Below are 26,133 nucleotides of genomic sequence, written 5' to 3' on the forward strand. Positions count from 1 at the left end.
CCTAACAGGAGCTGCCCGTGGCACCTTGTGCAGGACAAGACAAGGATGAGCTTCAACCTGGTGTAGAACAAGCTGGAAGATTAAAACCCAGTAACGAGGCCTCAATTTCCAATTAGGGATAGACAGGAAAAACAAGGAACGCGACTGGAAATCACAGTCCGGGTCCCTATTGCTTTGGAGATGCCTTTGCTCTGCTGCCATCTCACATGGATGGAGGCGAGCATCCCGATGGGAAAGCCGGTGTGGGTGATGCAGTGAGGGGCTGCCCTGGGGACACCGAGGGGGGGTTGGATCCCGCTGAGCCCGGGACACGAGGTAGCGGAGGGGTGACCTGCCTGCAAGCAGCATTCCGGGGTTATTTGGTGTTCCATAGGCCGTGGGGAGGAGGAGCCTTCCTTGGCTGAACCAGGGCAGAAGGGGGACTCGAGGCCTGGGGAAGCAGCACACAGCACCCATGGGATGTAAGGGGCAGGATGGGGCTGGAGGTTGTTTCCTCCCCTCCTGTTTCTTGCTTTCATCCAGAAATTCCACCTGGAAATCTGACCCAGCCGAGCCAGAAGAGAGCCCCTGTGACCTGGAGCTGGAGGCTGCTCTGCCCTAAGGAGACAAACCCCAGTTCTGAAGGGGGGACTCCCAGCTCCACCGTGCCCCAGGGATGGAGCCGTACTGGGACACAGTTCCCTTCCAGGAGCAGGTGATGGCAGGAAGCAGATGCCAGGGAAGGATGGACCCAACAGCAACCTCTGGGTACCACCGGAGGCATCTCCTTCACCCCCCGGTGCCATGCAGCACATCAGGTACAGCAGAGACACAACCACCCCCCACCAGGACAGCTTTGACCCCGAGTGCTGGAGCCTTGGGGAGGGCTCAGTTTAACCATGGTCCTCCCTCACCCCTTGCTCTCTCCAGGCATCCCGGCCACCCTCTGCCCATGGCATCACCCTGTCCAAGGTGACTGTCCCCATGCATCACTGCAGGGCACCAGCGCTGGCGGGGGAGCAAACCCCGAGGTGCCTCCAGCACCGCTTCCAGCACAGCATCACCCCATGGAGCGGTGACACTGGGAGCCATGGTCCATGAGGATGTGTGGTCCATAGGGCTCACATGATGGTGCATCGGTTCCTGCGCAGGGCGCCCTGGAAGCGGATGGTGGTGTGGACGTGCTTGCAGCGGGCACAGCCCACGCTCTTGAGCAGCTCACTGAAGAGCAGCAGGATGTGCCAGTTGTACTTGGCCGAGCACTCGATGTAGCCGCATTTCCATGTCTTCTTCACCAGGTTGGAGACGTTCCAGCGCGGGATCACCCGGCCCCGCTGCAGGTCCCGCTTGTTGCCCACGATGATGATGGGGGTCTCCGATGTGCCGATGACCCTGCGGAGGGAGCACAGGAAGGGGACAGGGCACAGCGTAATGATGGGCCCACGGATCCCAACCCATCCCAAACCAGCTCTTGGCTTTGGCTTGGCAAAGAGGGATGTGACTCCTCTTGTCTCATCCCTCTTCATGGCCAGCCTGTTGCTTTCTGCCCTCACCCACAGGTGACACCTGCCCGGGGTCATAGAATCCCAGGCTGGTTTGGGTTGGAAGGGACCTAAAGCTCATCCAGTTCCATGGGCAGGGGCACCTTCCACTAGACCAGTTTGCTCCAAGCCTCATCCAGCTCCTTCTGCCCTCAGGTCCAGTTTTGCTTCAAGGCTCCCAGCCCCACAGAGGGGCTCTGTCCCAGTCTGTAGCCCCCATCCCCAGTGCCAAGAGCAGGGAAGCACTGTGCTGCGGGGGATGCATCCCTACCTCGTCTCCAGGATCTGCTGGCGGATGGTTTTGATGTACTCGAAGCTGTCAAAGCAACAGATGTCATAGACCAGGATGTAGGCATGGACGCTCCGGAGCCCCCTGCAACACACGTCCGCCCACTCCTGCAAGGTGCAGAGAGGGATCAATCCTGGCTCAGCCCTGGTGCTGTGCCTGGGGGATGCCCTGCACTGGGTGCACACTCTCCAGCTCTGCCCTCACCCATCCCTGCCATGCTTCACCTGCCCCCACAGCCCTTCAGCCACCCCATCTCCAGAGATCCCTTCTTCCCCTCAGTAATCCATAGGAGAGCAAATGGGATTTTCAGCCCCAGTTCCTCCCTTGGGTGAGGATCAGTGCCCAGTGGTCAGGGGTGAGCTGGGAGCTGGGCTGAATGCACCTGGATGTAAAAGCTTCATCCTCCAGAGCTGTAGTTCATAAGCAGGGATGCTCCCTGGCTTGCAGACAGGGCAGGAGAGGAGGATGCTGAGGATGCATCCCAATCCCTGTGGGTCAGAGGGGAAGGTGACAGCAGGGCTGTTGGAGGGGACACAGGGACAGGAGAAGAGCAGTGGCTGCTGTGGGGTCTGTGGGGTGGGATCCGGGGCAGAGGCAGGCAGGGATGGCCTCTCCACAGCCACAATGTGGAGCTGTAAGGAACACACTGTGTCAGGGAAGCTTTGGGCTTCCAGAAATAGCAGGATTATTTTTTCCATGCTATAGGATCTGTCCCAGTTCCAGCCACTTTCCCAGTGCAGCAGCAGTGCCTGGAACGGCAGCCGATGCTGACAGCACCACAGACCCTCCTGAGCACCACTGGAGATGCACCGAGGAGGAAAGGCATCACTTCTGAGCGAACCTCTTGGGTGCCATGGAGCATCCCTTGCTGAGTTCATCATGGGGATGATGCAAGGCAGGAGCTAGGACTGAAGGGAACGGGGGAGAGGAAAGTGTTGGGTGCAGGTTGGTCTCCATCCCAGACTGCAGCAGGGAAGGAGCTGGGACACGGAGGGCAGGAGATGCTGTGCAGCCCCTCGGTGCCACAGCGATGCAGGCGGATGGGGCAGCAGCGTCTCCCAGTCCTGGTACACCTGGGAGATCCATAAACTGCAGCTATTCCACCACTCCAGTGCTGTGATGTCAGGACGGTTTTCCATGTGTGGGCAGGTTTTCCGGGATGCTCAAGGCTGGAGAAGGGTCCCATGTGGGAAGGGGTGTTGGGAAGCCAGCAGCAGGGATGCTGCTCCTGGCCATGGAGCCTCCCAGCACACAGAGCTGTATCCCACACCACAGTCCCCTCGGAGCCATCCCTGTGCCCAGCCTCTCTTCCCAGGAAACCTCCATCTGTTCCCACCGGCTGCGTCCTCTGGAGCACAGCAAGGCAGGGGGTTAATGGAGTGTGGCAGCATCACTGCCCTGTCAGTGCATCACCCTTGGCTGTTCTGGGCTGTCTCTTGCACTGACCTTTCATTCCCTGCACACACTGATTAATCCTAAAGCTCTTCCTCACCCCTGGAGCTCCCACATCACCTCCTGCCTGGCAGCACAGGGCAGGAGCACTACAAGGCCCCATAACCCCGTCCATAGGGCACCAGAGTGATATCATCATCCTGATTAGATATAAGAGAGCCTAGCTCCTATGGAGGTGGCCCATTGCCCTCCAGCCACAGCTGCTTTCCCCACAGCAGTGGCACAACTTCAGCACTATGGCTTGAGCCTAAAATCCCCTTCTTCCCATTAAACCCCTTCAAAGCAGCACTGGTGGCAATGCTTTATGACCCCATGCTGCCTTTTGGGGCTGTTCTGGAAGCACCTGGGGGGGGCTGGAGGAGATGCTGGTGGGCTCAGTGCTCATAAATAAGGGGAGATGACAACCACACCAGGAGGGGATGTGAGCCCTGCTCCAACTGCCATGGGCAGTGCATGCATCGGGGTCTGGATCACCAGGAACCCCTGGTTCTTCCCTGTCCATGCTCCCCCAGCCCTTTGCGGGTGCCAGCTCTGCCCGGGATTCATCACCCAGCAGGACGGGACCATGAGCACCGTTGGAGAAGCACCATCCCTCCCACAGTCACCATCATTTTAGGTGACAAAGCCTTAACACACACACATCATCCAGGCCCACTCAGCCAACAGCCACAGGGCCGCGATCCCTCCCACCGACAACCACGGGGACAAGCATCCCTTGACCATAAGGCCCCGGGATCCCCATGGAGGTGCATCCCTACCTGCAGGGTGTTGACGGGGAAGGCAGTGATGGGAGGGAAGTCCATGATCTGCAGGTCGTGGACGTGGCCGTTCATGACGACGGCAGGCAGGTAGACGCGCCGGGCGGTGGTGGGTGCACAGACCTCACTGAACTCGTTGTAGAGGAACTGCCGCACTATGGCACTCTTGCCCACGCCCTGCGCCCCCAGCACCGCGATCTTCACCGTCGCCACCATGCCGCTGCCGCCGCGGTGCTGCCCGGCTGCTGCCCCCACGCTGCATAGTCCCACGCAGGGGGCTCAGCCCCATTCAGGATGCATTCCCCCTGTCACTGCCAGGCCAAGGAGGACGTGGTCAGATCCCGGAGGTGACATGGGCACACCTGCAGGTGATGGGTTCCCAATGGGAAGGGTTGGTCTGTCCTTGGGGAGCAGGAGCATCCCCAGGGATGGGCAATGTTCCCAGTAGGGGCTTTGATGCTCTAATGTCCCCTTTGGGGGCTCCCACCTTGCACAGCCAAGGATCCGGGTGATTTCCACCCCAGGAAGCAGCTCCATTATGCAGCTGTTCTGGTACCAGAGCAAGGAAACCTCTAGGAAAGGGTCTGTGTGGCTCAGGTTTGCAGCACTGGGGGCTCATCCCACAGCATCCATGGGGACCATCACTGGCTGCTCCATCCCAGTGCTGCCCCAAGCCAGGGAATCCATCTTCGCTCCCCTTGGAGAGCTGGAATTGCCTTTTGCTGGGGGGCAGGGGGGAGATCTCTCTGTGCTGCAACAGCTTTAATGTTTAATTCCAGGCTTTGAGCAGTTTGGCAATTAACTTGATGGAGGCTAATTTCTGAGCCAGCTGATGGGGTGAGCCCAGGGGCTGCTGGCACATGTGTTGAGGCCAGAGAAACCCAGGGCAGGGCCACACAGGCATGGGGGGGACACAGGGTGATGGCCCACACCTAAGGATGAAGGAGCAGGGTCAAGGAGCCCAAACACCCGCTGGCCCCAGGTTCCTAACCAAGGGCTATGATGGAAACAATGAGGGTGAGGGGCTGGGTCCTGCTTTTGCTTGCTCCTGTCCTTAGGAAGCAGCTTGTGCTGAATCCCAGAGTGTGGATGCTTTAGCAACGTGTGATGCTCTGAAAACCATCCCCAAAGCAGAGGGCAGTGGTCCCTGAGCTGGCAGGTTCAAACCACCCTGTCCTGACTGCTTCATGGAGGTGTTTGCCCCAGGAGAGCTTGGACATGGATGTCCTGGCTGCTGGGTGCTGGGTGCCCCAAGCTGGACCATGGTCCTCACCATCCCTCACCATCCCCACAGCAAGGCTTGGGGCTGGCAGGGCCTGACCCAGCCCCAGGGCAGCAGCAGGTCTGTGTCCCGGGCTGGGCACCACAGCACATGCATGGCACATGGTGCTGGGAACATCCCCTGGGTGCTGCTGCCCTCGGGGACCCGCTCCCCCCAGCCCCAGGAGTGGTCCCATAGGGACACTGGGGTGCAGGAGCCCCCACACCGGCCCCGCTGGGGCCTCTCTCCACCCGCAGAAAGCACTGTCATTGCAAGTCCCTGGGAGCCACTCTGCTGCAGGGACAACCCCACAGAACCCGGCTCCAGTGTGGGGCTGGAGGGCGATGGAGACACAGCCGAGACCCCGCGCCCCGGAGCGGGCTGAGCCACCCCAAACCCCCCGTCCCCCTCCTGGCTGGCACCCGGGGGCCATGCATGAGCCAAGCCGGCCCCAGGACACGTTTGGACCCTGAAGCATCGCATCCCGACCCGCCGGGCTCCATGGGGAGCCGAGGAGCGGAGCGGGGACGCGATGGGAGCGGGCTGCGATGGGGGAGGCTGCCCCGGTGGGGGGGGCCCCGGCCCCGGCACGACCTTGGCCAAGCGCTGCCCCCCTTGGCCCTGACCCCGCAGCCGGGGGATGCGCAGCACCGGGGCTGGAGGAGCTCGGGAGCTACCGGGGACGAACGCACCCCCGAGGCCGGCGGGGGTGGGGAACGGGGAGCACCGGAGCTCAACTTTCGCTGGGGACCCCCCCCCTCCGGACCCGGCTCCCCCCGGCCCTGCCCAGCGGTAACTTTGCCCCTGTCCCCCCCCGTTCCCGGTGGGTCCCCCCTTACCTGGCAGCGGCTGCCCGGGCCGGCGGCGCCCGGGCGGGCGGCGGAGCCATGCGGCGAGCCCGGAGCGGGGCGGGCGGCCCCGCTGCAGAGCCCCGGGCCGGAGGTACCGAGGGGCTGCGGGGGAGCCCGGCCGGGGCACGGGGCGGCGATGGAGGCAGCGCCCGGGGGGAGGCAGGCACCGCTCAGGCAGGGATGCAGGCGGCGATGCTCGGGAGTGATGCAGGCAGAGCCCGAGCAGCGAAGGGAGGATGCAGGGGATGCCCGGGGAGGGATGCAGGCAGCGGGCAGGCAGGGAAGGAGGCAGCGCCGGGAGAGGAGGCAGGGAATGCCCAGACCGAGTGGCAGGAAGGCGACAGGGACACAGCGGCTTCTCCCGGGGCTCTGGGGAGGTGCCGATGGGAAAAGACCCTCCCATGTCCCCCCTGCAGTGTGCTGGGTGCAACACCCTCAGCCTTGCCCTCCCCGGCGCCCAGCAGTGTCTGTGCCCTCATGTCCGATCCGTGGGACACCCCCCCAGGGCCAGACTCCTCTGAGGATGGAATAGGACCCCTCTGAGGAGCCTTTCCCTCCTCCGACCCCGCTGCTGCCCGTGCCCTCGGGCACATCCCCTCATCCCCGCTGTGCCAGGCCCCTGGGTGCTGCCAGCCCCACCAAGGGCAGGACACTTGTGCTGCAGTTCTGGGACACCCCACACCTTTACCTGCAGTGAGGAAGATGCTGGTCACAGCTCTGGGAGCACAGTGCAGGCCCTCAGGACACGCTGCCGGGGGGCTCCCTGCAGCTCTCTGAACCCCCTGACACCACCAAGCACCAGTGTGTCCCCACGGGTCTGGCTGCGGGCACACAGGCTTGGCTGAGCCCCAGCACCGCTGGGCTCCCTCCAGCCTCATCAGCACCGGCAATAACATCACCTCCAGGGTGAGGAGGGGAACACACTGCCATAGCCTTCCTGGGGGCGCGGGGACAGCACACACAGCCCCAGGACACCCTTTGTGCCACCCCACACCTCACAGGGAGTCAGAGTCCTTGTGCCGCACATTACACCCAGGCTCTTCATTCGGGGCTTATTTCCCTGTGGAGGTGCCTGATGCTCACAGCTGGGGAGGCACTGATGTGTCCCTGGGGTTATCACCAGCTCTAGGTGCTGCTCTGCTTCCCCTCTGCATCACCATGAAGCAGCCCTGGAACGCTGCTGGGAGAGGGCAGGGATCGGCTGCACATGAGCCCTCCTGCACAATCCAGGCTCCAGCCTCGGGTTATTTTTAGCAGTTCCCTCCGAGATGCTCTTCACTTGCAGGTTTGTGTGAAATCTAATATAGGAGGCAAGGGGGAGGGGAGCGGGGCTGGGTCCTGGATCCCAGCACATCCCCACTGGCTGCCGGCTTCATCCACGCAAACCTGAACCCATCCATCAGAGAGCTCCCGTGTCCCGGCACGTGGTCAGCCCTAAAATCCTCTCCCCGTGCTGCATCATGAGCTCGGGGATCTGCCGTCACCCGGTCCTGGGGGTGCTCAGCACCAGCATGGAGCAGGATGGGTGCAAGGAGCAGCAGGGGTTGGGGGAGAGCATCCAGCACAGCATCTCCATCCAGAGCACTCAGGGGTCCCTGCCCCACTGCGTGGGCCTCAGGAAGGCTGTGGGGACCAGGACCATCCATCCCTGTGGCAGTTCCCAGCCCAGGGAGCTCTGATGTCCCCTGAGCTCCCAGCACCACAGGCTCATGCTGTTAATGGAGCAAACCCAGTGAGCAAGGTACAGGATGGCCTGGGGCTGGTGTGTCCCTGTTTATAGGCCAGGAGCCTGCTGCGAACCCAGAGCTGCAGGAAAGACCAATCCCTCCCCAAGGAGCCAAAAACCTTTCCCTTTGCCATGGGCTGTGAAGGGAACAGTGGCCAGCACAGCACAGACCTCAGCATCTTGTACCAGCTTTAACTGGGCCAAATGCTGCCCCAACACCACAGCAAGGAGCAGACCCACAGCAGGCAACGACCACCCCATCCCACCCCAGGCACACAAGGGATGCAGGAAGGGACACAACAGCACCACCAGTGCCCCCAGACCAGCCTCTCACTGCTGCTACAGACACACACCAGCTTCTAACACAAAACCATCCCAACACAGAGCATCCCAGGCTGGGCAGGGCAAGGGATGGAGCTGCTCTGCTGCTTGTGTTGTTGCATTGCAGGCCAGAGCTTGGCTCTGGCCCCATGCAGAGGTTTTGCAGCCCATGACAGCACCAACAAAGGGAAAACTCTCTGGAGAACACCAGCACCAGGCCAGAGCAGTCTGAATCCATCACGGGCTGTCCCGATTCCATCGTCTCACTGCAGGGAAAGCAGGTCCATTACACACAGCCCACCTGGGGCCCAGCAAGGGCTAAAGGGGGACATCCATCTCCTGCTCCCTGTCAGAGGTGATGGTGCCACTGCCCCCTGCAAGCAAGTGCCCCTTCCCTGCTGCCTTTTGAGATGGGAAGAGAGCAGCAGCCAGAGGCAGAGGATGATTGCATCCTCCTTGCCCTGAAAGCCCCGTTTCTGGGGGGGGGGTATCCATAGAAATGGCTGCTGCAGTGAGGGTGAAAGGCCCCAGGGAACAAACAGCCTCCTCACCTCCCATAGGCAGTGCCAAAGCACAGGATGTGGGTCCTCATCCCAGCCCCACAGAGCCACGCAGAGCCACAGCATCGTGGAAATGAGTTTATTGACACGGAGGGCAGGTAAAGCCTGAAGAGCAACACAACCACACGGCCAATGCTTGGATGAGCAGTGCGGTGGGAGAGGGCAACCACCACTGAGGGAGCCCAGGCTCTGCCCTGCAGTGCAGACACCCATGCATGCACCCAAAAGCCAGGGAATCAGACAAGAGAAGGGGGTGCTCAGCAACCCCTGCTTGCATCAAAGCTACACCTTCCTCCCTGCCCCAACACAGCATCACACGCGGTGCCACCACTGCTTCCTCACTTGCTCTATGAACCATTGCTGCAGGATGCTCTGCAAATCACCTCCAGCACACACAGAGGCAGGGCTCAAGGGCTGGATTGCTCCAGCTCTGCCCCACTTTTCCCTCAGCCAGAGCACAGGGGTTCCTAACACAGGGACATCACCTTCCTTGGGGTCCTGCAGCTCCAACTGGAGCTACTCAGCTCCCTGCTGGAGTCTCTTCTGGCACTGTGACCTTCTCCCAGCACTGATTTCTTGGTTGCAGACAATGCCCAAGCCCTGATGGACTATCTCCCACCATAAACCATGTATTGACTTTGAATGTGGCATCTAAAAAGACAACATGGGGGTTGCTATGCGTAAGAGCTTTGCTTGCTGGGGAGCAGATGGAATCAATGCATGCTGGGGAGGGCAAAGCCGCTCTGGTTAGTGGCTTGGTTTAAGCAGGACAAGCTATGGATGGAGCAAGGACATGCAAGAGGCTTTGCTTTCACTGCTGTTACTGCAGCACTTAGTGGTTGCAATGTGGTGAGTCCACAGCCATGGACTGGAAATAGAAGCAGTCCTGGCCCTAAGGAGAGACTGGAAAAGAAGGACCAGGGCATGGGGCTGCTCAGGACAGGGGTGAGAGCAGGAACCAAAACGGCCTCTGGGCACAAAGAGTCAAGCTGCACATGGAAGAAACACTTCCATCATCTGCTGGACTCTCAGCCCAGCTTGAAGGCAGGGAGCAAACCCCATAAGCCCAAAGCATCTCCCATCACACCATGGCCTGGGTTTTGGGGGACAGCACAGGGAGAAGGAGCTCCGCTCCCTTTGGCACCCGAGACACTGCCAGCAGCAACCCCCCTGTGCAGGGGCACAGTTGGATTTACCACCACGAGCCTCAGGGGTTAGAGAAGGCAGTTTGGCCATAGCAGGCACGGAAAGCACAAGGAGAGGGGCTGCAGCTGGGTGAGGATGCAGAGCGCATACCTGGAGCCTTTTGCTCTCAGAGCGGGCTCTTTTCCTTCATTTCATCCATCGCTGTCCTGTTATCAATCCAGGTCTGCAGCTTCTCCCCACACAAAAGCAGCCTCACTCCTCCAATCAGCAGCTAATGAGCCAGGGAGATGGTTGGAGTGAAAACACCATCAAAAGCAGAGCTGAAGCTGTCAGCACGAGTGTAATAAAAACCCCTCTGTAGGGCTCCATCCACCACACTGATGGCTCTGCTCCTAACGCCCCGAGGCTGTGCTCACCTTGCTAGAGCCTGACATCCCTGCAAAGCTCCCCCATTACTTCCTTGCAATCACCTTCCCTTTAAGCCAATTCCAATAGAAAAACTCAAAAACCAACCCAAAAGTATAAAAATAGAAAATAAAGTGCAGTGTTAACGTTTCCGACACTTTTCACCTTGTTTTAATGAGCCGACGGATGGGTTTCTGCTTGTTCCTTTGTTTCCCCAATGAGTTTACAAAACTGGAACTACGCCTAAAGCCATTTAGAAAACACTGGACATTGGCACAAAATGGAGAAGCCCACGAGAACAGACAAGGAGTGAGGGGCGAGGGGGACGTGGGAGTCATCGAAGCAGTGGTTACAAACTCCATGGACGCTAAAAATACCAAAGGGGTTTGTTCCCTATCATCATTAGCACGTGGATACTAATTGCTACCTTGAATCAGTGCCTTTGACTGACATCCTACACATGAATACAGCTGCTTCCAGTTACAGAGTGCTTTCCCCTGCGCTAGTGGTGAAGGAGGATGTGGGGACCCCTTTCTCCCGGCCTCCTTCCGCAGGGTGAGGCACAGGCTGAGCTCCTGTTAGTTTTTCAAGATGGCATCGTAGGCCTGGTAGATGTACTGGGACACTTCGGGAGCTCGGCACTTCAGGGAGAGCTGCAAAGAGGAGAGGAGAGGTTAGTGGTGGTGCACGGGCAGGCAGGAGCTTCCTCCCATCTCCAGGAAGGCAACTGGAAGCATCTGACCTCCAGCATGGGTTGCACACATCACGGATGGGGCTGATGGCAGTCAACCTATTTCTGCTTCATCACCACACTGCCTTTTCAGAGCCTGCTACAAGCAGGAGGTACATGGAAGCAAACTGCCACTGTGGGCTTCCCAAATTCCTTAACAAATGTATGTGCCTCTGCACACATGAAGGAAGGAGATGGTGCCTCAGATCTGAGACAAAGGACTTGTTTGCTTTCATGTCATAAAGTCACAGCACTAAACCCGGAGGCTCAGTCGTGATGGACACCAAGTTGGCTGCTGTCAGCCCTCTCTAAGGCAAGGATCAGGCCGAGAGCAGGCTTGCAGCATCAATCCTTGTGCAAAACACTTTAAATCACCTTCCAACGCTCATTTCCACCCAGGTTCTCAGACCATGGGTTCCTCTTGAAACTCCTGGAACAGCTTCCAACGGGAGCCTAAATCCTTTAGCACCAGGATGCTCAGACATGCAGGTGCCCGGAGCAGAGCGCACCCTTAGGCTGATGGCAGCACAAGGCCAAAGAGGCTGTGACATCCAGACAGCCGGTCTGCGCTGCGGGAACGCGGCAGGGCATAAATATGTCCTTGTTTGGGAGAGGGGGAAGGGAATCCTGGCAATGCTTCCTCGCTAATGTCTCTTGGCTTTATCTCTGGGTAACCTTGGCAAGTAGCTGCTCATTGCTGAGCGGGCATTATCCCAGCTCACTGGTAACAGAGCAGTGTGGAATTCTGTTGTTTCTCACTTGTTTTCCCCAGTTCAATGGGCATTCCTAACCTCCCCCCGTCATTAATAGGATGCCCCCAATAAAACAAACACATTAGAAGAAACCACTCTGTGTGTGTGATGTGAGTTAGACAGATCTCAGCCTGCATCATGTCCCCACTGCAGACCAGCACCTCACCGTGTAGTTTGGGTTCCCCGGTTGAATGCGAAGCTCAGCCAAGATCCAGATGCCGTTGGTGAGCTTCAGAGACTGGTAGAGCATGTCCTGACCCTCCACGTTCCTCTTGGCAATGGTGTAGACATTGTTATTCTGCAGTTTGCTGGAGACAGTGTCTTCAGAGACAGAGGAAAAACACATCTGTTAATTCAGATTCATCATCTGCAGAGACAGGAGAGCCCAAAGGAGCATTCCCAGGATGCAAGTGCACAAGGAAACACTGACTTTTGTCCCAGGGTTTTCCCTGGGGACAGGAGCAGACATGACACAAGGAGAACAAAATCCCAGTTCATTCCTTTCAGGCTGTTAACCCTTGTGATGGATTAGCCCATCTTGTAGGGCTCTCACTTACTGCTCATTGCTCTGGGCTGCTCAGGATTTACTGCCTTCATCAACGTGAGGCTGCAGCTCAGAGGGTGGAAGGACTCTGCTTTATCTATAGCCCCCAACCAGCCCCAGGCAAGGGAACCTGGAGGCAGCCAGAAGATGAAGACGGAGAAGAATAAAGATCACTGCCTGAGGCTCACTTGGGAACCTGGTTCTAAGGTCCTGTCCCAGCCATGACAACTCCCTCCTGCTTCCGCCACACACAGACACTTCTGACCAAACCCATGTCCTACAAGGTAGTAAAAATCCTCCCTTTTCTTTTAAGGCCATTACTTGAAAGTGTAAAACCCCACAGACATCTGCCTCTAGACACCCCAGGAATGTGATACAGCTTTTACACACTGCACGACCTCAGCACTCACGGATGTGTGATTTCACCTGGAGACCTGCATGGATGCGAGCACGACACATTATTTCTAAGGGGTCTTTCAAAGAAACAAGGACAGAGGCAAATATGCAGAACACAAAGACCCAAATCAGTGGCCTCTGGATGCCGAGGGGCAGCTTCTCAACATAGCATAGAGCAAACCTCAGCCTCTGGATGCCAGTAACAGGGGCACATTCCCACTCTGGGTGGTAGCCTGAGGGAGGAGGACTCCCCCCCTGGCAAATTCCCATTCCTAGTGTCCAACAGGAGAAACTGAACCCATTCAAGCTCTCTGCTAGGGCAGGATGGAATGTCCTGTCTGTGCTGGGCCATTATCAGGAGGTTGTGCACTTCTGAAAGAAAGCAAGCAGGAGAAGTGGCCCTAAACCAATTTGTGCTGAAAGCCAAGAGACTGGAAACGTGGGATCCATTTCAAGGAGCACGAGGAGCAGGACAGCAGCAGAGAAGCAGCACAAAGTGACCGTGCAGCTCTAATCCATCCCTGCATCTAACACCACCAAGATCTGCCAGCATCAGTGCTAGATTTGAGAACGGACACAAGTCTGTGCTAGTATATGGAAGGATGAGAGAGGGAACATGTGCCAGGGAATGGTAGAAGCAGGAAAGAAAGAGCCTCGTGAATCTATACACTGGTGCAGAGACATGGACCTGCTGCTTCTCCCCAGGGCAGCGTTGAGAACCAGAGCTGCAGAGCAGCTCCACAGGCAGCGTGGACCCTTTGCCTGCAGTTGGGCTGAACCTCTTTGGTCCCCAGGCTTCAGAGCAGCTATATGCAGGTCGAGGAGGGTTCAGGCATCCAGCCACCCAGATACACTCAGATTTAGGTTTTCTCTCTTCCCCAGTTACTATGGAAACTGGCAGATATAAGTAACTGATGAGATCCTTTGCTTAAAAACCCTCATTCCCTCTGTCTCCTCCTCCCACCTCTACTCCTCCTCTATACAACAAACTCATCCAGATTTGGGAAATGGGGAATGCAGAGCAGTCTTCTGCTCACACGGAGCATGGCTGGGAGAGACATCACCCACCAGGGATAAAGCCCCAAATCCCACCTCTTTGAGTCCCCCCAAGCCAATGAGAGCAGCCTCCAGGGCTTTTAAAAGGCAGTGTTTTCAACAAGCACTGGCCCAGAGACTGTCCTTGTTTGCAAGGGATGGTGGTATTAACTGTGATTCTGTTTGCCTAGTTTTAACAGGCTGTGGTTAAACCTTACCAGTCTGAAGTCTCTCTGGACACATATCCTGCAAGTGGAACTGCTGGAAAGGGTTTCAGACTTTCTCCAGTCATCCTTATACCTGCTGGCAGCTATCTACCCATCTGCTGTCACAGCAAAGGCATGCCCCAGGGAGCATGGGTGCAGGTTGGAAGCAAGGCTGCAGTTGGGAAGCTGTAATTCTGGCAGCTGTGGAGCTGCTATCCCATTACACAGCAGAGGAAGTGAGTGCTCCTGCTGGCCAGGGGAGCTGTGCTCTGGGGGCACACTGGGTGAGATGGGGCTGAGGAGTAACTACTCTTATGCCAAAGTCTTCAACTGATGGCACCTCCTGCACTTAAACAGCCCTGCCTTTGCTGGAGAGCAGATTTCCAAGCAGGAACATGCTTGTAGGGGGATACAGGGAGGGAAACTGAGGCAAGACACTCCTAGGAAAGCCTGTTTTCCACCTCCCTGTCTGACCTCAGTTACCTCTGAAGAGGGCAAGAAACCCTCTCAAAACATACCCTGTCTTAGGCAGGCACCCACAGCAATGGTGAGCAGGCTCAAGTGCTGGTGCTTGGCTTGCCTGGCTCCTCCTGCCCCTCTCTCAGCACAGTTGTGGAGACTGGTGAGATCCTACCCCTTCTTCTCCCCGTTAGCAGCTCCCATCCCTCCTGTGCTCCCAGAGTGCCAGGATTTGGGATTTTGGAGATGGGGCAGAGTTGCTAAGCAACAGTGCCAGGCTGTGCCTGGCTGAAGGCAGGACCACTAATGCCATGTGACAGCACAGCCTTAAAAGATAAATACATTTAAAAAGGCAGCTATTTGCTGGGAGCACAGCACTGAGCCCAGCTCTGCTGCTCCCTCAGTGAGAGCACAGCACCCACCAGAGCCCTGGTCAGTGCCCAGCACAGGCAGCAGGAGGGCTGAGCTGTGCTGCTATGTGTCCCCCCCCACATGTGGGGTCTGGTGACTGCAAACCAGAGCCACATGAGTCCTCCTGCAAGTCAGCACAGTTTGTGCCTGACCTTGCTAAGCAACTTCCTGCAGGGCTGCTTCTTTTGGCTCAATGTTCTCAAAACCTTGAAGAGCAAGGTAAGGATACAGAAAGACTTCCCCATCCCCAAGGCCAAGGAAGCCTCCAACATCAATCCATCTTTTAGGGTTGGTTTTTTGGTTGTTTTCCTTTTCTTTTGCTTTTAAAACAGAATTCTTTCCCTTGCCTCAGCCCAACAACTGAACAGCACACATGGAAACACAGGCACACAGGGAAGAAAGCTGGATAAGGGCTACTCCTTTGCACTGAACTAAGCCAATTCTTTCCAACTACACTTTCCTTCTGGGTCAAGCACTTCCAAACTCAAAGAGCCAAGATGCACCAACAGGAGCTTTCACAGAGGGCTTGCACAGCTCAGGATCAACACCAACAATGCAGCTTCTTTTGAACTTGGGCCTTTTGTGGTGTTCTGCACAAGCCCTGGATATTAGGAAGTCAAATGTAATGACTGTATTTTATGTTGTGGTAGCTGGAAACATCCCCACACCATTCCCAGCAACAACGGAATGGTTCTGAGCATCCAGCCAAGAGCTGCATTAAACACCAAATGCATCTGCAGACTCTGATCTAGTGGGGAGGCACTTTGGTCAATATTATGACAGTACATTCATCTCCAAGACATGGAATATACACGAGTTCTGTAATTTATGAAGTGCTCAGGTTACTAGATTTGCACATACACAACAAAATGATACCAGAGAAGCTTGTGTGTAATTGTCCTTCAGGTTCCAGCAGGAATATCCAACTTCTCTTTGTTCTAGCATTAGCAATTACTTGGGGAACCAAAGTGACCACTGCATTCCAATAAAGCCATAATGAATTCCAAACACTAATAACTGTTGTTTGACACCAAATTGTGGGGCAGAACAAGCAAACCCAAAGCTCTTAGAGCTACTGCAACTAATTGCCTCCTGTCAGCTCGTCCTCCTTCACTCCATGGGTTTGGGTAAGCAGGATTTAGAGAAACGAAAACATTTAGTTAATCTGGTTTGTGTATTTTAAATCCTTTCAGATTCAATCAAACTTAGCATGTGTCAACAGGCAAAGCGAGCTCTAAGGCATGCTCAGTCGTAGGGAAACCTCAGCTGGCGTAGTGACACCAACTGCACCCAGATTAGTTGAGATATAACAGTCTTGGGATCTATTCTCATGCACTAGATTCTTCTATTTTCATTAAGCCCACCCCAATTCAACTAACTCTGCACTCGATTTGTAAGAGATGGGAGTATTTGGGTAGAACCCTGACCTGGTGTTTCCATTAGAAGTTCTATTTCTGAACATGGTTTGCTCCATGGAACTATCACAACCTCTTCCTAAGAGACAGACACATGAAAGAGCTCCAATGAATTCAAGATGTACAGTGCATCCTAAGTGCACCTTGACCCCATGATATACAACTCCAGAGAGACTTGCTCCTCCACAGCCATCCAGCTCCAGCCCTGAAGAACAGCCTCAGGCCAGTGCCAGCTCTCACTGCTGGGAACCTGAGTCCCAGTAAGCACTCCTCTCTCACTGGGTCACTGGGAACTGTGGGAATACCTTCAAGGGTTCAGGATTTGCTTTTTGTTTGGAAACCAACATGCTGGAGGCTGGGATCAAGAGTGGAGAGCCCTCACCACTGAAAGGCTCCAGAGCCTGGCACCTTAAGGCTTCAACCTGCAGCAACCAAGATTTTCTGGCTGTTCTGTGCCCTGTTACGGGGTGAGCTGCCAGGGCCTGGAGCTTTCTCTGCCATCCCCATTGTAAACCATCAAAGCTTGAGTCAACCTTATTTGTCTTGGCTTGCGGGCACAGGACGGATCTTTTACCTGCAAAGGCTTGGGAGCACTGATTCACAGACAAGCATCTCCACTGATGGTCTGTGTTTATCTCCTTTTTGCTTGAAGGAACAAAGAAAGGAATCAGGGGAAAAGCCTGCAGTACACACAGGAGTGCTATAAGGTGACTGTTGCACCGTGACAGACAGCTCTGGGTGTACACAAAACACACAAGCTGCTTTTCTTGACAGCTAAAATCCCTGTTCCGAGCCCCTTTCACTTTAGTCTAAAGAAAAAGGGATTCAAATTCCAGTTTCTCCATTGAATAAACCAGCATCCCCCATTTAGCTGCTCAGCAGGGCCTCCTGCATGTCTACATGTAACTTCAGCCCCACTTCTCATATGGCACACGAACAGCACAGACCTGAGCACTCAGGAAAGAGGAGGCTCTTTCCAGTTAGAAAAGCAGGCACTGAGGGTGCAGGGACCACAGTTCTGCTTAGCCCTCTGCCCAGGAGCAGACACATGTTGTTTGGCACTGCCTATCCATCACCTGCTGCTGCCACGCAGCTCTCTTGCAGTGGTTGGTAGAGCTGCGATCAGGGCACATCAGCTGGGAGCAGAGGTATTTTCAGCTCCCAGCTTAATTCACGTCACTGAGCTGGAATCAGACTGAAGCATGAATGGTGTGGTGTGTCCTCGAGCCTCCACTCGCCACCAAGTGGGTGGGCTCACGCTCAGCATGAATTAGTTATCCCAGCGGATACGAGAGCAGGGATAACAACTCACATGGTGGCTGCACACCTCTGCAGGGCTGGCAGTGCTTGGGAGCTCTCTGCCTGTGCTGAAGGGCTGCAAAAAACCCAGTGTCTCCCAAGGTTTAGTCAGGAGCCATTGAAATCTGCAGGCTTTGTTCTGCGCAGCTCTGCCACGGCAGCCCTTGTGTGTACCTTGTTTTATGTGGTGATGTGAGAGCTGCACGCGGTGGTATTTCATCAGTGCACAACAGAACTGCCACCAGCCCAAGCTGAGAGCCTTATTCTGGTTAAGCATCTCCTACGAGACAGTCTTTTGAAAATGAACCAGTCTTTCCCCCACAAAGATGAAAGATTTTATACCCAGAGTTACTATTCTGGGAAGAAAGGAGATGTCTTAAGACTATTTTCACTGGCTTTAAGTGATCAAGATCGTGAATCTTGAAAGACCATTGCCCTACTGCAGCACATGGCCAGACACGCACCCTTGCTCTGGTATAAACAGCTCATTCAGGTTGTCTGTGCCTCTGCCCTGGTATGCACCACCAGCCACTTGTTACACTGAGAAGTCTCCAACCCTGAGGATGCTGGAAGCCCAGCACTCCATAGGGTTTGGGGTGATCTCTTTCCAGGCAAGGTTTGATGCTCTTAGGATGGTCCGCACTAGAGGAGGTTATGCTTAAATGAAATCAAGGTAAGCAGCAGACTCAGGCAGGGTTGCACTAGGGACCAAGACAAAGCACACAAGACCTTCCTAGTTTTCCCTCCTGCAAGCTATTGGCCTGCTCTGTGTTGAAGCCCAGGTGGCCAAGGAAGGAAATGGACGTGTAGTTGCAAAAGGGAGAAGATGCCTGAAGCGGAAACACAAACCCAAAAGCCTCAGCAGATGGAAGGGTTTGAAATCTGTTTATGAGACATGACCCACTTTCTCTCGTACATAAGCCAAAGAGGCTGGCAGGTCCTGCACACCCCCGAGCATCCCGGGTGATGGACTGTGCTCAGGAGAGGCACTGCATCCAGGGCTCTTGCTAAAGCACTGAGAGAAGCCTCTTCCCACCTGAGCCCTGGCAATGGCTGCAGATAGCACTGCAGAGAACCACCCGGCATTCCTGTGCTCTCCCTGCAAGCTAGTAACATGTTCTCCACTGAGCATCACCAATTCAGGCAGGCCTGGGCAAGCAGCCTGGTCTTGAGCTGGCAAACCCTCCCTGAATGGTCTCAGAGGGAGAAGGGGGCTCAGGCCAGGCTGCAGATCACAGTGCTCATCTTCCCAGCCATGCACACCCCACTTTCTCCCTCCCAGTTAAACCCTCCACTAGCCAGCACTGCAACAGCCCAGTGCCAAACACTGCAAGTCACCAACAGTTCCAATTTGAGATCCAAAGAGCCCCAGACGGCACAGGCAGGGCATGGCCAGGGCAGGAGGCACTACCAGCAGCAGTACTGCAGTGCAGGGGAGAAGCTATGCCAAGCTCGTCAGAAGAAGAGAGGACTGGGGGAGGCGCAGAGGTTGCTCTCATTTGAAACCCCACAGTGAAATCAAGTCATAAGGTCCAACAGCTGCTATTCTTTCCCCTCTCACAGCCTCCATCTTTTATATTCCAAAATAGTAATAATTATGAGTACAAAGAGACCCATAGTTTCTGTCTGCAATTGAAGTAAGAGGATATTTATTGTGTAATAGGCAGGAGCAAATGAAAAGGTTATGGGGTTTGTAATCAATAGGGACAGTTCTTTTCCTCTGTGATACAGAGCAGCTTTTGGTAGAATCACTTGGCTCCTGCCCAGAACCTCTTGAACAGGAACAAAGCTGCTACACTGGCCCCATTCCACTTTTTTACACTCCCTCATCCTTCAGCAGTAGTAAGGTCATACGTACAAGTAGGATGCTCAGAGGCAACTAAACAGCTAAGCACAGAGGGGAACGGGACAGAGTATGATCAAAATGCATCAATATATCAGCTGACAACAGCAGACCAAAGCTCTTCCGTCCCCCATACATGTCAAACCATTTTCTAGTCTTTCACAACAGAAAGAACAAAGCAGATGCTAAAAGGTGAAGTGATCGGCCCAGGATTATGCAGTAGGTTAAAGTCAGGGCTGGAACACACAGCAGCAGGACAGGATTGCTGAACAGCCTCCAGCACCATATTCAGGTCTATTTAAAAGAGCAGCTTTGCAGGGAAGCAAAGTATAAAAGAGAAAACAAGAATACCAGGGTCCAGAATGAAAGGAAGAGACAGGTAAAATCTAAAACCAGCATCTAAAGGATATCTAAAAGGATTTTAGATATTCTTTTATAGGGACCCAACTAAAGTTTTTGACTGACACAAGCCCTAGGATCCAAGGCTGTTCTCTTCATAAGCCAAGGCTGTTCTGTTCAGAAGTGCAATACCCATCTATCCATTAGCCATAGCTATTAATAAGGTGATGCCTAGTGACCACATATCAGAAGTGCTCTCAGTGTGGCAGAATTAAGCTACTCACCAGCATTCAGGTGACAGTCTTTAATCTGGAACTGAAGCTCATTTTCATTTGGAATATCTTTCCATGTTGCAAGGAAGACCTGGCGCTCTAGAAACAAGACAGACAATGAGTCCTCCTGGATCCTCACAGGACTGGAGCATTCATTAATTCACTATAGAATGTTACAAGGTAGGCACAAAAGAAGAGGTTTGGGTCACATTTTGTCTTGCCACGGACAGGTCCAGAATTTGCTCCTATAACAACCTCAGTCTCACTGTAAGAGCAGCAAAGTTTGGATGGATTCTGAAACCCCTAAACCAGAGGCAGTCTTTACCATATGAACTGTTCACAAAGAACAGACAGGATTTGACAAAAAGGAGATGCACACATTTAGGATGACATCAGTGAAAGCTGCTTTTTCCCAGCCACTTCAAACAGTTTAATGTAGGTGATGAGGAAAACATCAATTATAGTGGAAGTGGTATGGAGGCAAATTCTAAACCCATTTAAGTGGATTAAAATCTCAACACCCCAAACCATAAAACCCCCAAAACAAAACAAACACCCCAAAAATCAGTCTCAAAAAAATCAGATTCACCCCTTATTTGGCAGAAAGAGTCTGAGCTGAGGACATGGGTTTCTGCAGCTACTGGAGTTGCAGCACAATGGGGCCAGGCTACCAAACCAGATCAATTCAGGCTGCTGAGATGCACCAGCATGAAGGTCATGGCCAAGCACACATGAATCTCAGCCAGGCAGGTGCTGCAAGCACAGTCTGGCTGGAGGATGCTGATCACAGACCTAAAGGCACTCACCCATTTTGCCATCCTCTACAAAAAGCACGTTGAGAGGAATTAGGCAGCTGAAGTAAAAGACATCAATGTTGTTTTTCACAGCCACCTGTTACAGAAGGAAACAAGGGGTTAATGTAGCTCTGTCAGCTGGAAATCTAAAGGGATCCCAAGATTCCGAGCAGCCTCATCACCTGCCCATGCATCCTGCAGTGCTCTCTGAGCAGAAGCCAGCTCTGAACGTTGAGATTACCTGGAGAGATGTTATTGAGCTTCTGCTTAGTTTCAGATAAGGCTCAGTCCCTCACTCTGCTCACCCCCTAACCCCATTTTCACTAAAAGCTGCTCAATCCTCTCCTGTGAGCTCTTCAGCACGCTGCTTCAGAGCCAATTGCACTGATGGAGTCACATCCTTGCTCTTTTCTGCTCTTCTTCAGCCTCTCCCTCCCTGTGCTTCTTCCACCTCTGAGCTGCACACATACCTCTCAGCTGCACATAGCTACAACCATGTCTGTCATACTGCACATGAGCTTCCCCACCACCCCTCTTTGCCACCTCACTCTTGCAAGTCCCTGGCTCCAATCCTGTGTGTTCTTTGTTTTCACCCCCATTTCTTCATTTCCCACCTCCTTGATTAGTCTTGTCTCAGCCCAGACACTTTCCAGAGAGCTTGAAGTGGGTCCATTGCCTGCACCTTCCTTCTAGCACCTCCCAAGTCTCCTGCCTTTACCTTAGTGAAAGCGATGCAGTGAATGTGTGCTGGGCGTTGATTCCTGGAGGAAAGCCCTGCTACAGAGCAATCAGGGCAGGTAAAAAAAGATCCCTTGACATAAGACTTAATTCTCAGTGTCATTAAACTCCACCAGCCAGGGAGATCCACTGCAATGCCTTTTATCACACATGCTTGCCACATTGCCCACTAATCCCTCCTAACACAGGGAGCAACCTTATGTTCACTGAGTGCTGATGGTTCAGCAGGAGCAAACTGAAGGTCTGAGGAAGTGCACTGTCATAACATAGCACAGAAAAAGGGAGCTCTGGGCTTTATTTCTATGCCTCTCACGCTCTCCTCACATCATCCCACACAGCCATAGCCTGTCATGGGAACAGAGTTCAGCAGACACCTGCCATTGCTTGCAATGAGGGAAACTTTGCCTGTAAGAGATTGCGAATGGAAGTTGTGTGGGGAGCCCTGAATTTCAGGAGCTGCTTGAGCTCTTACTGCCTTTGAAAAACCCCAGAAGGAGTTCTCTGATTCGTCAGCCAGCTGAAACACAAACCAGACCATGCTAAATGCTGAGCCAAAGAAATAAATCTGCTGCTACAATAGGGGTATGCCAAGACAAACTCCAGTCACATTAATAATTACATATATTTGTGCCCTGCTGAGAAATCCTATTGTCTATAGGAGCAGGTTTAGAAAGGCATCCCCAGATGTCTGCAAAAACAGCTGCAGATAGACAAGGGAGGGGAATAAACCAGAGAATTCAAACCCAAGTCAGCTGATTAGACATGCATGCAAGCCAGAGGGTAAGGGGTAGGAGATCAAGCTCCTGAACAAACTCTTATAGCGCTTGGGAAGGCCCCAGAAAGGCAAAGAACAGCAGAAAGGCAGTTGTGACAGTCTGTGGGGCTTCTGCTTTCAGCCATCACCAAAGGTAGAGGCTTATATTTAATTCCCACAGTGCAAACCAGCTTAAGAAGGGATTAATTTAAAGCCCTCTAAAACCATGTCAATGATGGAGCAACCTAGAAGAAAAAAAAGGGAAACTCTTCTGAAACAGGGAGCTGTAATGTGCTTTGATTGCTGGAGTTGTACCTGCAAGCTGGAGTGTCCAGTGTTTGAGCTCTAGGCACCAAAGCCAGAGGGGTAAAAGCAGATTTGGTGGATGGTCTTCAGTGATTCACCTCTGCAAAATGTGATCAAACAGGCTGAGCAGCCAAAAACGCACCTCTCAGTCTGGGAGAGACAGCAGTGTAGCCATTCCATAGCTATGCTCAGATGTAAGGCATGGAGATGAGCCAGAAGAGGGAAAATCTAGGCTAAACACCTGGGAAAACTCAGCAGTGAGAATTACTAAGCAGCACAAAACACTCTTGAGGAAGTGAGGAGCTCCAGTACTTGGGAGTATTTAAAATCAACCTTGACAATGCTCTCAGTAAGAGGATCTGTAGGAAAACAACAAAGCATAGCAGGGACTACACTGCATGACCCAAGATCCTTTCCAACTCTGATTTAATGATTAATTGCCTTGCCTTAGAATTAGCTTTTGTAGCTAATTGTTGTTGCCATACAACAGCAGTTCCTTACAAGAGGGGCTGGAAAGCAGAGCTTTCTCTCCAGTCACAGTTCTAGAGGCACACTCCAAATTAAAATGCTAACCCTGTCCCTGCAGTTATAAGGATGCTATAAAAAGGTATCTGCTGACCTGCTTCTCAACTCTGCAGAAACATACTGAGTAAGCTGCTTTGGTTATACTCTGGAGAGCTACCCGATTAAGATGCTCTGAAACGCAATTTCTTCCCAGCAAAGAACAGCAAGCCACGTGCCAGCCTTCCTCCCAGACTGCATCATCACTGGGTTCAGGAATGACATCACGTGTCACCTTGCAAACGTCTGTAATGATGCAGAAACCAGCTGTTACAAACAGCATTTGCAAACAGGAAAGGAAAAAGCTACAGTCTCCTTAAACCTACAGCACTAGGACAAAACTAGGAAGCTTTTCATTCCCCACCACATACTGCCCCTGAACAGCCAGGCATGCATGGTTCATTCTGTGGTCCCCAAGATAAAGCAGCTGCAGATACCTGGATGGGCAAACTTGCAGCAAGAGGAAAGCTAAGAGGCCCTATCAGCTGGTAACAGTTTCCCAAGGTCATGCTTTAACCTCTGCACTATCACATGAGGAGCATCCAATGCCATCTGACAGGCAGAGAGCAGATGTCTGTGAGAAACTGAGTAGCTAATAACAGTGACTTGCCAAAAAAAATCAGTGCTCCTCACATGGGAACATCAGCCCCAGACAATCAATGACATTCCAAGTGATACCTGTAGCCAAGAACTCTCTCCAGGTTGGATGTGTTTGTAAGGAACCTCCACTTGCATTCAATAAACTCTCCAGTCCAGACTAACTTTGCCTGTGTCTCTGCAGCTTTAACCTGCTGACCCAGCCATGAACTACTCAATCTTTAGCTTGACCTTCAGCTTCAGACATTTGAGAGTTCAAACGGAAGCATTTCCAACAAAAATGGTTTTCCATCTGTGAGCCTTCTGAAAGGAGGAACAAAATATTACTACCTTGTGAATTCAGTCATGCAGACTACAAAGCTGCTGAGGGATAAAAGTCAAAAGGTGCCAGATTTTCCTGTGATGCTTCACTGCTAAAGAGGTGTGAGCACCGGGTTCTCAATCACTTACGTCTTGTTCATGATCTGCCTAGAGGAAGCAGCACTTCTAGAAATAATCCCTGGGACACACTTGCTCATCTTGCAGCATGAGCACCCTTCTGTTGTCCTTTCTTGCTGTGCAACCCTCTGATAGCCAACACATGGTATTTTGGGGTAGAGGCACCTCATGAGTTATTTTCTTCAATAGTGTGGGTTTCTGATGCTTTAAATCCCAGACTTGAGCATAAGAACTGACTTTCAAAGTCAAGTCTGAAAGCAACACAGATGCTTTCCATCAGCAGCAAGCAGACAACATACCCACTTGGAATCCCATTAGCACCTACACTAAATTAAGGATTTACTTCAAGTTGGGTTTTGCTTTAGAGCCTGGTAACAGCCAAACTGTTAAAGAGAGAACAACTCTCCTCTGCAGAGACTTTTATACCTCTGCCAGCACGAAGTCATGGTTTATTCTGTGACAGTTTGCTGCTCTGGCTGTCAGATGCCCCCAGGGAGTGCCAGTGACTTCAGTTTGTTTGACAGGTAGAGTTCTCAGGATCCTAGGGGTGCTTGACAGTTGCTGCTCTACCTAAAGGCACAAGTGTTAAGCCTGGGCATTGGTGCTGTGCACAGAGAGCGAGGGTGGGTGCTGAGCCTGCCATCTCCAGGCACGCTGCTTACGTCAATGGTCAGGGAACAGCGAGTTACTGGGAGGGTTATGCTCCCATGTGTGCCTGGCTGTGCTTGAGGTTCAAAATGTACACTCTATCAAATGTGCTGTACCATGTGGCAGACATACCCTTCATCAGCAAGCTCACAGCCTTCCCCAGCTGGGCGAGGAACTGGCCGCAGATGCCAAGCTGTGATCCAAGTCCTCCATTCAGGGTGTTCCCAGGAGGGGCTCTCTGCTGGAATCAGACCCTTACAAGTAAAGCCTGTTAAAAAGCAACCTAGGCAACAAACCCAAGAAAGCACCTTCCACATCTAGCTACCCAAGGCTGCTCTGTGGTGGTTGGTCCAGTCATTCTGACTCAGCTCACACACAGGCTCATAGCATGCCATTTATTAAGTAGGCTCAGAAGGGAGAACATCTGCTGGCTGGACTTGCTGCTCACGCCTATTCTCAGCCTTGCTTTCATGGAGAGATGACTGTGTGGAATCTGTTTTCCCAGTACTGAGAGCTCTGTATTTGTGACCTGAAGTACATTAACACTTCTGATGAATGAAAGCTCCAGTGGTTCTGCATTGCAAGCCAGACACTGAAGAGTGGAGCAGTGCAGGTGATGAGTTACAGCAGAACCGAGCATGGAAGAGGAAATATGATATCACATTAGCAAGACTGATCTTTTCTCAATGAAGAAATGCAACTTCATCTGCCTTTATAAGAGGTTTTGCCAAACTCACTGGAAGAAACAAGTGTTCACACTGCTAGCAGCAAGGGAAAGGTCTGTGTTTCCAAGTGTCACTTTGGAGGAGAAAGTGCAGCTGGCAGATCCTCCCCTTTCAATACTCACCAGATCATTTTACAGGCATTTTGGAAAACTGAAGCTCTGCTTCTTTCAGTTGCATGCTCAGTAGCTGCAACAAAGAGCCCTGCCAGTTGACAGCAGGTAATGCTGGGAATGTAACACACTGGTTGTCAGTTCTGAATGTGGATCCCAAGAGAATGGCAATGCTCCAGGCTCAGACTCGCTACTGCTCTGGGAGTCCCTGAGGCTTGTTTTCAATTGTATTGCCTCCTGCAAGTGGTTACCACCTCACAGAACTGATATCATATTTGTGCCATGACAGGCCTGGCCTGAGCTCTGAAGCTCTCACAGCAGGCTGGGTCCTCACCCATTTCCAGGGTCAAGGGAGCAATTCTCATGTACCCAAATGAACAAATCAGGTATTCTGATTTCACAACCCTTGGAAGCCCATTTATTAGGAGCAGAGGTTTTCTTTAGCACAGAAGGGCTATCCTCTCAGGCATTT

The 26,133-nt window shown here is 53.3% G+C and overlaps 2 protein-coding genes across 4 annotated transcripts in view; both read right to left on the bottom strand.

Annotated features, from left to right (window-relative positions):
• Positions 1-847: 847 nt before the first annotated feature.
• On the bottom strand, positions 848-6,144 carry RASL10B (RAS like family 10 member B). The gene is made up of 4 exons (XM_034068934.1): positions 6,120-6,144; positions 4,020-4,330; positions 1,792-1,916; positions 848-1,371 (listed from the first exon to the last, which is right to left on the bottom strand). The coding sequence occupies exons 2-4, from the start codon at positions 4,233-4,235 to the stop codon at positions 1,101-1,103; spliced, it is 612 nt and encodes a 203-aa protein (XP_033924825.1). The 5' UTR covers positions 4,236-4,330; positions 6,120-6,144; the 3' UTR covers positions 848-1,100.
• Positions 6,145-8,803: 2,659 nt separating this feature from the next.
• AP2B1 (adaptor related protein complex 2 subunit beta 1) overlaps positions 8,804-26,133 on the bottom strand; it is a 72,897-nt gene continuing 55,567 nt past the window's right edge. For 2 of the 3 annotated variants that reach the window (XM_034068691.1, XM_034068690.1), the window contains 4 exons: positions 20,797-20,881; positions 20,003-20,089; positions 11,938-12,092; positions 10,598-10,942 (listed from right to left, as the gene is read on the bottom strand). In XM_034068691.1, coding sequence (XP_033924582.1) covers positions 10,868-10,942; positions 11,938-12,092; positions 20,003-20,089; positions 20,797-20,881 — 402 coding nt within the window. In that variant the 3' untranslated portion in view covers positions 10,598-10,867. Of the gene's footprint in view, positions 10,943-11,937; positions 12,093-20,002; positions 20,090-20,796; positions 20,882-26,133 lie in introns of all 3 variants that reach the window. The other variant, XM_034068689.1, reaches the window with a different exon arrangement.

This window comes from Melopsittacus undulatus, chromosome 13 (genome assembly GCF_012275295.1).
Source record: "Melopsittacus undulatus isolate bMelUnd1 chromosome 13, bMelUnd1.mat.Z, whole genome shotgun sequence".
Taxonomy (NCBI): Eukaryota; Metazoa; Chordata; class Aves; order Psittaciformes; family Psittaculidae; genus Melopsittacus; species Melopsittacus undulatus.

What these genes read in the sequence shown, in the direction of transcription:
- RASL10B (XM_034068934.1), bottom strand. Translation starts at nt 4,235, where the DNA reads ATGGTGGCGACGGTGAAGATCGCGGTGCTGGGGGCGCAGGGCGTGGGC. An exon ending in TCCCCGTCAACACCCTGCAG is followed by an intron (nt 1,917 to 4,019) that starts GTAGGGATGCAC and finishes TGCACCTTGCAG; the next exon opens with GAGTGGGCGGACGTGTGTTG. An exon ending in CAGCAGATCCTGGAGACGAG is followed by an intron (nt 1,372 to 1,791) that starts GTAGGGATGCAT and finishes CTCCCTCCGCAG; the next exon opens with GGTCATCGGCACATCGGAGA.